Here is a 12,985-nt window from a genome sequence, read left to right as displayed (position 1 = left end):
GGGAAACGCAAGTCTATACAGTTCATTTTGCGATATAAAAGTATATTCATCATACACCATAAGCATCCTGTTCTAGCCGTAGCCTGAACCCATTCCAACAGATTCGAATTTTCATTGCTTGCGCCATTTAAGCAGCAGTAACCATCTTGTCCTTGACGTACAGGTCGACGTACTTGTCGACATCGTAGTTCTCCAGCTGCTGGCGGTCCCAGCCCACCTTGAGCAGCTCATCGATGCGAGCCTGGTCGAAGTGCGCCTGGAGGTGGCGCTTGTACTTGGCCAGAATCTCGGGCTTGGCCTCCTCGCGGCGCAGGCGGTGGCCCAGAGGAGCCTCGACGGCAACCTCCTCAAGAACGGTGCCGTCGTTGAGGGTAACGGTCAGAGCGTTGGGGATGGTGCGCTTGGCGGGGTCGTGGTAGTCGACGGTGAACTGCTCGTCCTCAACGCAGCGGATGCGCTTGCGGAGATCCTCGACCAGAGGGGAGGTGGCGGCCTCGGAGCCATCGGCGTAGTCGGTGGCAGTCAGACGGTTGAAGGCCAGCATGGTGGCAACCATGTACTATACAGAGCGTTAGCCTGGAAAAGCATTATCTCGATGGCGATCCGCAGCTTACCTGAACACAGTGGTCACGGTCGGCAAAGTTGTCCATCTCCTTGAACTGCTTGTCAATGATGCGAATGCAGGCCTCGTGGGTGCGGTTGGTGATCTCCTTGATATCCTTGGCGCTCTTACCCATCTCGGCCAGCTTCTTGTTGATAATCTCGGCGGCCTCAATGGCGGTCTGGGAGTGGAACTCGGCTTGAAAGAAGTCAGTTATTCGGTCAATTCTCCAACGGGGGGAGCAATCGCTTACCAGGGTAGGAAACCTTGAACAGAACGTTCTCCATAACGTAGCTGCCGTAGGGGCGCTGGAACTCGAACTTCTTGCCCTTGAACAGGACATCATAGAAGCCCCAGGTGGGAGCAGAGAGAACGGTGTGCAGACCACCCTCACCCTTCTGGACCTTCAGGACCAGGTTGACGGCACGCTGGCAAGCATCACCGGCGGCCCACGACTTGCGAGACATGGTGTTGGGCGAGTGGCGGTAAGTACGGAGAGACTGACCATCAACCCAGGCCTGGGTGATAGCATCGGCAGTCTGCTTCTCGGTAAGACCCATCATCTTAGAGACAACGGCGGTAGTGGCGACCTTGACCAGGACGACGTGGTCCAGGCCGACCTTGTTGTAGGAGTTCTCCAGCGCGAGGACACCCTGGATCTCGTGGGCCTTGATCATGGCCTCGAGGACATCGCGGATCTTGAGGACCTTGCCGTTGCCCAGGTTGCCGCCGGCACGGTTGGTGCGGGAGATCCAGTCGGCGACGGCCAAGATACCACCCAGGTTGTCGGAGGGGTGGCCCCACTCGGCGGCCAGCCAGCAGTCGTTGTAATCGAGCCAGCGGATCATAGCACCGATGTTGAAGGCACCGTTGACAGGGTCCAGCTGGTAGGGGGTACCGGGGACACGAGGTCCATTGGGGACGACGGTGCCCTCAACAACGGGGCCAAGCAACTTGGTGCACTCCTTGAACTTCAGGGCCTCCAGACCGCAGCCGAGGGTGTCCAGGAACACCAGGCGAGCGGTATCAAACTAGGACAAGCAATGGCAGATTAGTATAAAATTCTAGCAAATTGGAACATTCCACCCAGCTCGACAAGCGCATGGCGTAACGCGAAAACTCACCGCCAGGTCAGAGTCCACATTGTACTGGTGGATGTAGCTGGCCATGTCCTGAATCTCGGGGTCATAGGCCTTGTCGCCGGAGGGAACCGCGGGGGCGGCAGATTGACGGGCAGCCATAGTGGAAAAGCGAGGGGCGCGGTTAACACGAGGAGCAGCAATGGCAGCGAGGTGAGAGGAGGAAGAAGAAGCAAAAGTGGGAGCGAGTCTGGAGATGGGGATGCGGGCCAAAGTGCGGGGAGACGTGTGGGTCAACCGTCTCACGGCGGGAAGGGACATGATTTAACTGCGCAATGGCAATTGAGCAAGGATCAAAAGAAACCAAAATGATCCGATGACGGGGGAAAAGGGGAGGAGTGAGGTAGAAGTAGAAGAAGAAGAAGACGCAGGTCGGACAAAAGAAGGTCGGAGAATGTGGAGTTTTTTTGGTTGGGGGGACTTTGCGGGCGGACGGGGGGCGGGGGGTTGAGTGTCAAGCTGATCTCAGCTTGCCGAGGAACACGGCCTCGGTTAGTGTCGGATAGCCGGACGGAGTACACGACAGGAGTAGTATAATAAGGAGAGTATCAGTATATACCAAACTAACTATGCTGGATATCTACACCGGACAGGCGCCGATTTCCACTCAATTGAGATCCTAACACCTCGCCGCTATCCCTCGTATCCCCATTGGCCAGGTCCTTTCAGATTGTACCGAGCTTCGTCGGCTCGATCGCCGAAGGCAACAAGATACCGAGAATCGGAGGGATGGGCTTTTACTTCCAGGAGGATTGGATAGAAGTATGTGCGAAGATCGGATCTTTTCATTGCGAGGAAATGTCAAGCTTCAAAATCAAGGCTGTCCAGACGAGGCAAAAAGTCGCCGATCCCCAATAACCCGAAGACCAACGGGCGGTCGGCCTCGGACTCTTCCGCATGTCTCTTCACGTGCCCACCGATCTGATAACCTCTCCCTCGTCCTCCAGAACTATGTACTATATACCATCAGTCTCTGTCCAACGCACCACTCCATTCCATTGGCATTACCAGTCCTCGTCAGTATCAATGTGACCATCTCACTCCATTCCCCTCATGACTCGCTCCCGCTGTTGTTTCTCTTCCTGCTCGCGTGAATCAGTTTCGCGCAGTGACGCGATAATCTCTTGATATATCGCTTTCGCCAGAGCCGGGGGTACCGCGTTGCCAACTTGCTTCCGAACGCCCTTGTGAGCGAACTGAAAGTCCATGGGAAAGGTCTGCAAACATGCGATCTCCCGACAGGTAAACAGGCGCCGGCCCGAGGGGGTAGTAATTGGCCTCTCCCCCGTTGCAAGTCAACGTTTTAGCCGGTTGGCGAGGATCGTATGGAGAATGCCATTTGTTCCGCCACATGTAGAGTAATTCCTCCACGTCGTGGTTAGGTGCACCATCAGGAATGTCCTTGATAGCATCCTCAATGTTTACCACCGGGAGGCAACCGCTTCCGGGAAGATCGTGAGTGATTTCGGGGAACGGAGGGAGCGTCTCACCAGGACTATACAGCAGTTAGATTTATACAAGAAGCAAGTGAAAGGAAATTCCAGTCAGAAACATCACTAAATGAAACTAGGCAAGATCTCATTCAATGACTTACCCTGCCGCAATGATAATCAATCGTTTCCGGGTTTGCGGCACACCGTAATGAAGAACGTCGATCACGGCCCATCGAACCGAATATCCAGCTTCGATCAAATCCATGATCACTCGATTCAAAATATCTTTGTAACGCTCTTTCAGCCCCGCGGTTTCCTCCATAGTGAGAATACGCGGGTGCGCATACTCTACCAGATTGCTAGCGCTGAAGATACACGCCGAATTATTGTCATCGCGTGCGCAATCAATGGTATGTGCCGGAGAAAAGGTCTGGCAGGGCGGTGAGCAGTGGGCGATATCGACTCGAAGAACCTCCTTTGGGTGCGTCAATAGATCGTTGAAGGAGCAGTGGTCAATCCAGGCGTCGAAGTTCATCCCGTATGTGTGAACCGCATAACGATCCAGGTCACACGCCCACTTGAGCTCTAGGCCAGCCTGTTTTGCGCCGCAGGAGGTTCCGCCAGCACCACAGTACGCATCGCCGAATAGATACGCGGTGGGATTAACCGTGAGATCGACGACGGGCCGGGAACCATCTTCATCCTCCTCGGTGACAGTGGGTAGGCCGGTGTAACGTACCTGGCCCTCTCCAAAGGGAACAGTCGGGCATCCACGATAAAGATCACGCAGAACGTGTGATTCAAAACCGTATCCCTCGTCACACTCGTCGAGCGTAAGGTATTCGACACTCTGGTCGAACTCCTGTTCGCTGCTGATCTGGAGTCCGCTAACGCGAGTGGGAGAAATCTTGGGACGCTTCCTGGCAGTGGCCTTTAGTCGACAGAAGAGTCCAGCACCAGGTTCATGTCTCGTATTCTTCCCACGGCGCTCGTTGGTGAAGATCACCTCGCAGAGGCCCGCAACTTCCATGAGAGTCACGGGCAAATGTCTCTCCACGCTGTTGAGATCCGTTTCGTGGTCCATCCATGGCACCCAGACCAGTTCGTGCTCGTCTTTTGGGATGTGCGGTGGCCATTGATGGTCATTGCAGCCCATGAGGTGTCGGCCCCATAAATGCATTTGTCCCTCTCGCAGAGCGATCCACTCAATACGGAGGTACGTCCCATTCAACAGTTTCACCGTTAGCGACGGGCGGAGAATCTCACCATTCAGCTCGACTTGGTCAATCTCACCAGCGAGAGTCGAGCGTGGGGTTGCAATGCGTCTGCGTGGATCTTGCACAGTCGACACCCTGCGTCCTGGTCGAAGGACACATAGATCATCATCTATGTCCGATAGATCAATTGGATCTGCGGGCGAGCTTCCAGGCACCGTGATATCTGTGTCATCGCCTCCAGACTGGGAAGACGAGCTTTCGAGAGTCGCAGATCCCGAGGATTGAGAATCGTTGTAATCGTCGGGATTCTGGCCGAAAAGAAGACGTCGCAGAGACTTGAACGATGGATATACCTCGCCGAATTGCCTTTGCACGCTACGCTGCAGTTCCTTGTCCAACAAATTCCATTCACTCATGGTCGGTGATGCGAGATACTTGGGTGAGCCGGGCATAGATTGAGGCTCTTCTGTGCTCGAATCATCGTCTATTATGATCGGGGAAAGACTGGCCTGGGTTGAATTGAAGACTGTGTATTGGCCGACCATCTCGCATTTGTCCTCTGGCCACTCCTCCATTCCCAGTGAGGTAGAAGTAAGATGTATCGGGGTAGATGGTGATCGAGGAGTTTGGGCGTGGTGATCAGAGGGCTCTCCCGACTCGCCGCCGGAAGAGAGATCGATGATCTCGGAATTCATTCTGAGATTGTATGTAGAGTGTGAGTGTCTCAGGGAGTTGAACCGAGTGTGACGATCCGAAAGTCGGGGTATATGCGGATGTCTCGGGAGAAGAAAAGAAGAGCAGGAGCAAAAGAAAGAGAAAGAGAGTGAGGGTAGGAAAAGAGAGAAACACGCCGAGTGTAGAGTGGGAGAGAGAGAGATTTGAAGTTTTGGATTTAGCAGAGATGCCACGATAGAGTTGAGATAGCTGCTGTCTTTCATGAGGATGAAGCTATAGAAAGCGGCTCGTTACAGCAGACGATTCTTGAGAAAGATGGTATGGTCTTGATGTAAGTCAAGCGTATACCCTACGGACAAAGCTAACCGGAATCAAGCAGATAATGCATAGATCTATTAGAGGTAGGCTTGTTTGTCAGTAGGTAACTTACTCTATTGAAAAGCATTCTTTATTTCGAACCATGTTAATATATAAGTGAATATATAGGATAATACTCCATGAGCTAGCATCTATCTTGCATTTAGTGAGGCAGAACACACTCTTGAGCTACTCTAGAAATAACAACTCCATACTCACTTACTGGCATTCCCAAGATACACGATTGTGGCGCCTAAAGACTGTTCACACCTGCTTTCAAGCTAGTATAGTTCTTATTTCCTAAAACGGCATGAGTGGATGCCATACCTCTTAGGTGTCCACATAGTCCCCTCCCAGAAAATTGCTCCTTTCAACTCTCACAAATCAAAGGTTCTACATAATCACATAGCAGATGATATTTCGATCGACTTTTAGTGTCTAAACGTAAGTCCATGTCCCTCCAGCACCTTTACCGTAGTACCTCGGTAAACCAGAACTGCTAAAGGAGTTAGTGATCACGATGTGACTAGGTGCAACTTACTTGTAGGGAATTACATCCTTCCCTTTTTAGTTATTGAATGTACAAAGCCCTGTATATGAGCTAAACATAAGGAAATTATTCCTTCTATAGATCCACTCCTTCCCCCGGTCGTGTCCTCGCTTCCCTAGTTTACCTAGGAATGATCGTTCTGTGTCAGTATTCAGTGCATGACAAGCCGTACTGTATGTTGTTCAAGGAGACCCTGCTTCTTTGAGACAACCTTGTTTGGTCTTCTCTCCTTTTCTTTGTCTCCTAATTGTTTTGTATCAAATATTCGCCACTTTAATTTGTCTCTTTTGGCTCATCGCACGTAGTGCGGTTAATGTATTTCTGTATCAGCTACGAATTCTTCCAGGACCATTCCTCGCCAAATTGTATCGAGCATGGTTCTTATACCTAGAGGCAAAGGGTAACTCACATGATAATATTCTAGACCAGTACTGCATTCATGGATAACGACAGGGCCTATCATGATGATCTCTCTAATGAAATCTTTTCAATAAAATAGGCACCTTTGCTAAACTCAATCCCCACACATCAAAGTTTGAAAAAGTGCATTATTTCTAGCGCGCTTTGGAGACCAAGCACCAAATCTCTTCACGCTTTGCGATCGCCAGCAACACTCTTTTGACAGGAGACTAATATCGTATACCTTTTCAAGGCAACCATTGTAAATCACCAAAGCATAACATACGCAAACATGACTTTTTTGTTAAGAATCGAGGGCTGACATATCAACGATCCGCCTTTCGCTTGTGGAGCAGAAATCATTGTTGGCAATTGTTTTTGAGATATTTCATCCCTTAAGACGTAATAAAGAAGAATTTGAAAGTCTAAAAAGTAAATACCGCTATCATCGATGATCTCGTCGATGTTCATGCATAGGACAGATGGTGATGAAGGAGCTAGCCCTGATCATAGCTAATATATTTAACTTTTATAAATTACAAAGAATCTGGCATGGTGAAATAGAGCCTCAGATGCACCTGTGCCCATTGATCTTTAATGTACAACCTCATACTGCACATCTTGAGAGATGCTACCCTTCGCTTTTTCGTTGTATATTGCATGAGTAACGGGGATATCTGTAGCCTCCACAAGTTGATGATTTACTCAGTCAAACCTTACGATGTGTCAAAATGACCACTGTGGAATCCGTCAATGATTAACATGAATTTTCTTATATAAGTCACCCTCCCTTCCCCGTTGACTATCTCTATCTCCAGATCTCTTGATGTTTACCTCCCCCAAATTCACCGCCTTCGCCAACCTCGACCTTTACTGTCTTTACTCCTTCACCGCTCTTCTTACCGCCTTGACCCCTCCAGCACGTGACATGAATCTTTGTCAGCCCGGAGTCGGCACGAAAAAAAAAATCTCAGTGGGGAAGAACCACAGCGGAAGGAAATGCCACTATGGAGATTTTCTTCCCCTTCTCCTCCGTGTTCCTCGGGGTACTGATGAGCATTGCTCCCCGTTAACTCCCTTGCGTCCTGGTTCTGGTAAGTTGTCCTGCACGCGTCGTTGCCCTTGCCCAATGTCTCTATGATGATCTATGGAATTATTTATAGATGTTAGACTTCCTAGCCATGGTTGCGGAGAACCTCCAATACTGACTTGAGACACTCACCCCGCCATTCACTGTCATTCTGCTTGCTTGCAATTCTGTGGCTCATGCTGACCAGGCTACCTGCCATCGTGTTTTAGGAACCTAACCTCGCGTCAAGATGTGTGGAATTATCGCCCTGATCTTGGCCAACCCCTCCGGCGCTGCCGCCGTGGACCTCCACGAGGCCCTCTACCTGCTTCAACGTGAGTGGTGAACCTAGCTGGTGTCATAAACACATGGAAGGAATAGAACACGAGCTAATCGGTGCTGTGTGAAAACAGATCGTGGTCAGGATGCAGCTGGTATCGCGACCTGTGCATCCGGAGGTCGGATGTACCAATTGAAGGCCAACGGCATGGCAGCTAAGGTCTTCCATGACGGTGCAAAGGTTGCCAACCTGCCTGGATCCATGGGTATCGGTCACCTTCGCTACCCGACTGCTGGTAGCAGCGCCAATGCGGAAGCCCAGCCCTTCTACGTGAACAGCCCCTACGGTATCTGCTTGGCCCACAACGGTAACCTCATCAATGCTCCCGAATTGAAGCGTTACCTGGACCTCGAGGCCCACCGTCACATCAACACCGACAGCGACAGTGAGCTGATGCTGAACATCTTTGCGGATGAGCTGAGCGAGACGAAGAAGGCTCGTGTCAACAAGGAGGATCTCTTCTCCTCCTTGAGCCGTATGTACGAGCGCTGCGAAGGTGGTTGGGCATGCACTGCCATGCTGGCTGGTAAGTTGCCTTGAAGAATGCATCCCGGAATGCACATGACATCGTGACTGACATGCTTTCACTCTCAGGCTTCGGTATTCTGGGTTTCCGTGATACCTACGGTATTCGCCCATTGGTCCTGGGTTCCCGTCCTTCCCTGGATGGCAAGGGCACCGATTACATGATGGCCTCCGAGTCCGTCGCCTTGGATCAGCTCGGCTTCACAAACCACCGTGACATCCAGCCTGGTGAGGCTGTCATCATTGAGAAGGGTGGTGAGCCTGTCTTCCGTCAGGTCGCCCCCAAGAAGGACTATGCTCCCGACATCTTCGAGTATGTCTACTTTGCCCGTCCCGACTCTGTCATGGACGGTATCAGTGTCTACCGCAGTCGCCAGCGGATGGGTGACAAACTTGGTGCCCGTATTCTCGATGTCTTGGGCCCCGAGGTCGTCAAGGACATTGATGTGGTCATTCCTATTCCGGAGACCTCTACTACCTCTGCCACACACGTTGCTCAATATCTGGACAAGCCCTACTGCCAGGGTTTCGTGAAGAACCGCTACGTCTTCCGCACTTTCATCATGCCGGAGCAGAAGACCCGGCAAAAGGGTGTTCGCCGCAAGCTGAACGCTATGAAGCAGGAGTTCAAGGACCGCAACGTCCTGCTTGTTGATGACAGTATCGTGCGTGGCACCACGAGTCGCGAGATTGTCAACATGGCCCGTGAGGCCGGCGCCAAGAAGGTTTACCTGGCCAGCTGTGCTCCCGAGATCACACACGCCCATATCTACGGTATCGACCTTGCCTCGCCTCACGAACTGGTTGCCCACAACCGGGACACTGATGATATCGCCCGCCACATCGGTGCTGAGAGCGTCATTTTCCAGACCTTGGAGAATCTTAAGGAGTCCTGTGCCGAGATCGCGCGTGAGAATGGCCAGTCTGAGCCCACCAACTTTGAGGTCGGTGTGTTCTGCGGCAGCTACGTGACCCCCGTGCGCCCCGGCTACTTCGAACACCTTGAGCAGGTCCGTGGCGAGGGTCGCAAGATCAAGGCCCTGGACAAGGCAAAGGAAGCCGTTGCTCATGGCACTGCCAACCTAACCGACTTCAAAATGGCTGCCAACGGTGTCATTATGGACACCAACGGAAAGATCATCCCCGCCGACTCCCCTGAGCCCGTCTCGAAGCCCGATTGCGAGGACGCTCCCAACCCTAAGGTCGATGATCGCATGGACATCAGCATCCACAACATCGCCGATCACCCTTGATCCTCATCAACCCCTCTTCCTTTCTCTGTCCATGATTCTCAAAGCCACCATTTATTTTTTTTTCATTTGTTTGATTTTGCATCCGGAGTCTAGGAGTTTGTATGATGGCATACTATTAGACGGGCGGACGATATCTTCTCATGTGACGTAACAAGTGATGAAAACGCATATTCCTCGAGATCTCGATAGCTATGAACCCTTAGCTGGATACGAATTGAGGTCAGATACCATTTGAATTAAAACTTGCTTTCTCTGTATTACCCAGTCATCCAAGCTACCTTCAACGTATATAACCACCTCATTTCTATCATCTCAACGATCTCATCTCTCCACGACCATTTGGCTTTCATCCTGATCAAAAGATCAGATTCGGATTTTCCCGTCATATTCACGCCGTCAAATTACCCACAATCAAGATGGTTCGACTCAAAGTAAAGCCTCCCCGACATGGGGGGTCACATGAGGCCAACGATATAGTCCCCAACCGGCCAGTCAGAGCCCACCAAACTTCACCTCCCAACAACCATCCCAAAATCTCCATCAAGCCATTACTCTCAAATCTACCTCTTTCTATATCTCAACTTTCGAGTCTGGTCGAATCATCGATTTCAGCCCCTTCTGGAACGATTCAAGAAAACAAGGCAGTTGACGTCATTCGTGGCAGCTACATTCCCGATCACGATCTAGCGATCATCCCAAATTGGACCACCCAGCTTCAACATCGACCCGACCTTTCTTCGACCTTCAAATTATCAGATTTGAAACTTCAAGGGTTACACACCAATTCTTTGGCTCCTCAAGTCTCAATGGCACGGCCATTAACCCGATCCCGGGCTCGGGATAGCTTGCCTGCGGGGTCAATCACTCAAACCGTGCCACAGAAGCGCAAGAGAGTGGTTCCAAAGTCCAAGAAGAGCCCTGAAACTGACTCATCCGCTAAGAATGAAAAAGTGGAAGCCATCGAAAAGAAGGGATCTTCTACCTCGTCGGTCGCTCAAAATGAGTCCCCAAGCGAGGCTTCATCGAGGCTCACGATCACTGTGAAATGCCAACAACCAGAGACACCTGATCTGAAACTGAAATCGACCGAGCCTGGATCAACATCTCCGTGTGTGGATGATGACTTTCAGGCTCTCGGTGGCCCTTCGGCAATTTCATCGCCTGAGGAGGGGGATTCTGGCATCTCACTTGCCAGTCTGGAAAAGGAAGCATCTATTCCGAAGGAGAACGATGCCCATGAGACTTCTATAGTGCCAGCGGAGCCTTCTGTCTTGACCGATACCCTCGAAAGGAAGAATGGGCTTCTGGGAGAAAGGCTTCTAGACGATACTGATGCACATCCTGCTACGGTCCCCGAAGCTCAGAGCGAGACGGGTACAGCTCCACAGCCTACCATTGCTGTGCAGGACACTCCGGCTTTCATCAAACTTCCCCATAACCTTGGAATTGTGCCTGCCTTTACTGGGGCTGCAAGCTCTACAGCACCTTCCACTGGTCTTCCCAAAGAGAGCCAGTCTCAGCCCCTTGGTGAGAGGGCTATTGCCGACCCAGCTGTCAATGACAAACTCTCGGTTGATGCGGCCATCTCAACAACTCCAGCAACCCAGGAAGCTGAGACGGGGACAAAGAAAGCCAAGAAATTCAACTACGGCTTGACTCCTGGCCAAAGTCCATTCCCTGATTTCAAAGCCCCCTCTCCTGAGGCGTGCTATGTCGTCAACGACTTGCTCACACAGGCCCATGGAGAAGTCATTGCACCCAAGACTATTCCTGACCCTTCTCTTACCGTCACTGGCTGCGGTGAGGTTCCATCAGTACTAGATGCTCTGATCCGCACTCTTCTCAGTGGTGCCACAACTGGCAGCAATTCCGCCAGAGCCTTTAACGGACTTGTGCAGCGGTTTGGGACCCTAACAGAGGGGATTGGCAAAGGAAGTGTGAACTGGGATGCTGTTCGACAGGCACCATTGCGTGATGTCTTCGAGGCGATTGAAAGTGGTGGCTTGGCAGACATCAAAAGCAAGAACCTGAAAGCCCTTCTGGATCAAGTCTACGAGGAAAATCAAGAGCGAAAGAATCGCCACACCGCCGAAGTTGTATCTGCTGCTAACAACGAAGGGCCAAGCATGTCTTCTGATGCAGCCAAACAAGCTGAGGAGGTCAAGGAGTATGACATTGCCAGTGCCAATGATCATTTCCTCAACCTGCAATACATCCACAAGTACGGAACACCCAACGCCATGAAGGCTCTGATCAGATACCCCGGTATCGGACCCAAGACGGCAGCCTGCGTGCTTCTCTTCTGTCTGCAGCGCCCTTGCTTTGCAGTGGATACCCACATCTTCCGCATCTGCAAATGGCTTGGCTGGATACCTGATAAAGCAAATGAGATCGCGGCCTTCAGTCATCTAGATGTGAAGATCCCAGATGAGCTGAAGTATTCGCTCCATCAGTTATTCATCAAGCATGGCAAAGAGTGTCCACGCTGCCGTGCGATCACCAGTCCCACAAGTGCAGACTGGGACAAAGGGTGCATCATTGAAGAACTGGTCAAGCGGACAGGAAGGAAGAAGGTAGGTCCAGCTCATCAGCATGTGCAAGCTGGACCAGCGAAGCAGACTCCCAGCCGGAAGACGACGGTTGTCAAGAAAGGTACCAAAGGCAAGCGTGCTAGTGCCAAAGCTAAGACTACCAAGAAGAAGGCAAACGCAACTCGTGCAACGAAGAAGTCTGCAGACAAGCAAATAAATGCTCTGCAAGGTCCATCTGCTGCAAGTGTGGACCAACCGGAAGCGAGCCAGTCTCTCGTTGATTCAACTCAGGATGCAGCGCAACCGAATCCATTGAAGCGCAAGCATCTTGACCCAGTTGCGAAGGCTCCCCAGAAAAAGAAGCCAGGTCGCCCTGGCAAAAAGCCTTCTCGAGCTGCCTCTTCGAGGGCGAAATCCAGAAAACCCAAGAAGAAGCCTGCCACTCGGAATTCGAGCGCCCAGAAGCCAGCAAAGGAGAAGTCTGCTCCTCGCGCTGGAATTCGATCGTCCCCACGGTTGAAGCGATCATGAATCGGAACAGAGGGGAGGAATTGTTTCAAGGCTTCGATCCTCTGCTACATCTGCATACGAAATTATGGCTTACACGACTTTATGTTTTCTGCTTTTTATGAATTGGATGGGCGTTGATCTCGGGTCTGGTCATGAGCAATATGCCATAAACGACGCATTACCACCACTGGCTCAGGGGAGGAGGATATCATTTGCTATATTTTGAAAGACACAAGACATGATTAGCTACTCAACATTAAAATAGCTGAACTTCCATTTGATTATTACCTTTCTTTCCAATAAAATAGCCTATACAACGAGCCCGAGAACTCTGCAATTCTTTTATCAGACCACCACCCAACCCGCGTGACCTTATCGGGCTGCCC

General features: G+C 51.3%; 4 protein-coding genes across 4 annotated transcripts; 2 read left to right on the top strand and 2 right to left on the bottom strand.

Moving 5' to 3' along the window:
- Positions 1-127: 127 nt before the first annotated feature.
- N7458_009986 (putative 2-methylcitrate dehydratase) lies at positions 128-2,001 on the bottom strand (the record flags this gene model as incomplete). The annotated part of the gene is made up of 4 exons (XM_056913368.1): positions 128-559; positions 615-799; positions 855-1,632; positions 1,726-2,001. The coding sequence occupies 4 exons, from the start codon at positions 1,999-2,001 to the stop codon at positions 128-130; spliced, it is 1,671 nt and encodes a 556-aa protein (XP_056762217.1).
- Positions 2,002-2,777: 776 nt separating this feature from the next.
- N7458_009985 (DNA cytosine methyltransferase) lies at positions 2,778-5,085 on the bottom strand (the record flags this gene model as incomplete). Its single annotated transcript, XM_056913367.1, has 3 exons — positions 2,778-2,936; positions 2,989-3,235; positions 3,335-5,085. The coding sequence occupies 3 exons, from the start codon at positions 5,083-5,085 to the stop codon at positions 2,778-2,780; spliced, it is 2,157 nt and encodes a 718-aa protein (XP_056762216.1).
- Positions 5,086-7,690: 2,605 nt separating this feature from the next.
- N7458_009984 (amidophosphoribosyltransferase) lies at positions 7,691-9,558 on the top strand (the record flags this gene model as incomplete). The annotated part of the gene is made up of 3 exons (XM_056913366.1): positions 7,691-7,775; positions 7,854-8,306; positions 8,375-9,558. The coding sequence occupies 3 exons, from the start codon at positions 7,691-7,693 to the stop codon at positions 9,556-9,558; spliced, it is 1,722 nt and encodes a 573-aa protein (XP_056762215.1).
- Positions 9,559-10,364: 806 nt separating this feature from the next.
- N7458_009983 (endonuclease III domain-containing protein) lies at positions 10,365-12,620 on the top strand (the record flags this gene model as incomplete). The annotated part of the gene is made up of 1 exon (XM_056913365.1): positions 10,365-12,620. One exon carries the CDS (start codon positions 10,365-10,367, stop codon positions 12,618-12,620), a length of 2,256 nt encoding a protein of 751 aa, XP_056762214.1.
- Between the last annotated feature and the right edge of the window lie 365 nt (positions 12,621-12,985).

The sequence above is a fragment of the Penicillium daleae genome, assembly GCF_028827525.1.
Source record: "Penicillium daleae strain IBT 16125 chromosome Unknown utg000008l_segment0_segment0, whole genome shotgun sequence".
Taxonomy (NCBI): Eukaryota; Fungi; Ascomycota; class Eurotiomycetes; order Eurotiales; family Aspergillaceae; genus Penicillium; species Penicillium daleae.
Note: the sequence above shows the minus strand (reverse complement) of the source record. Positions and strands in the feature narration are given on the sequence as shown.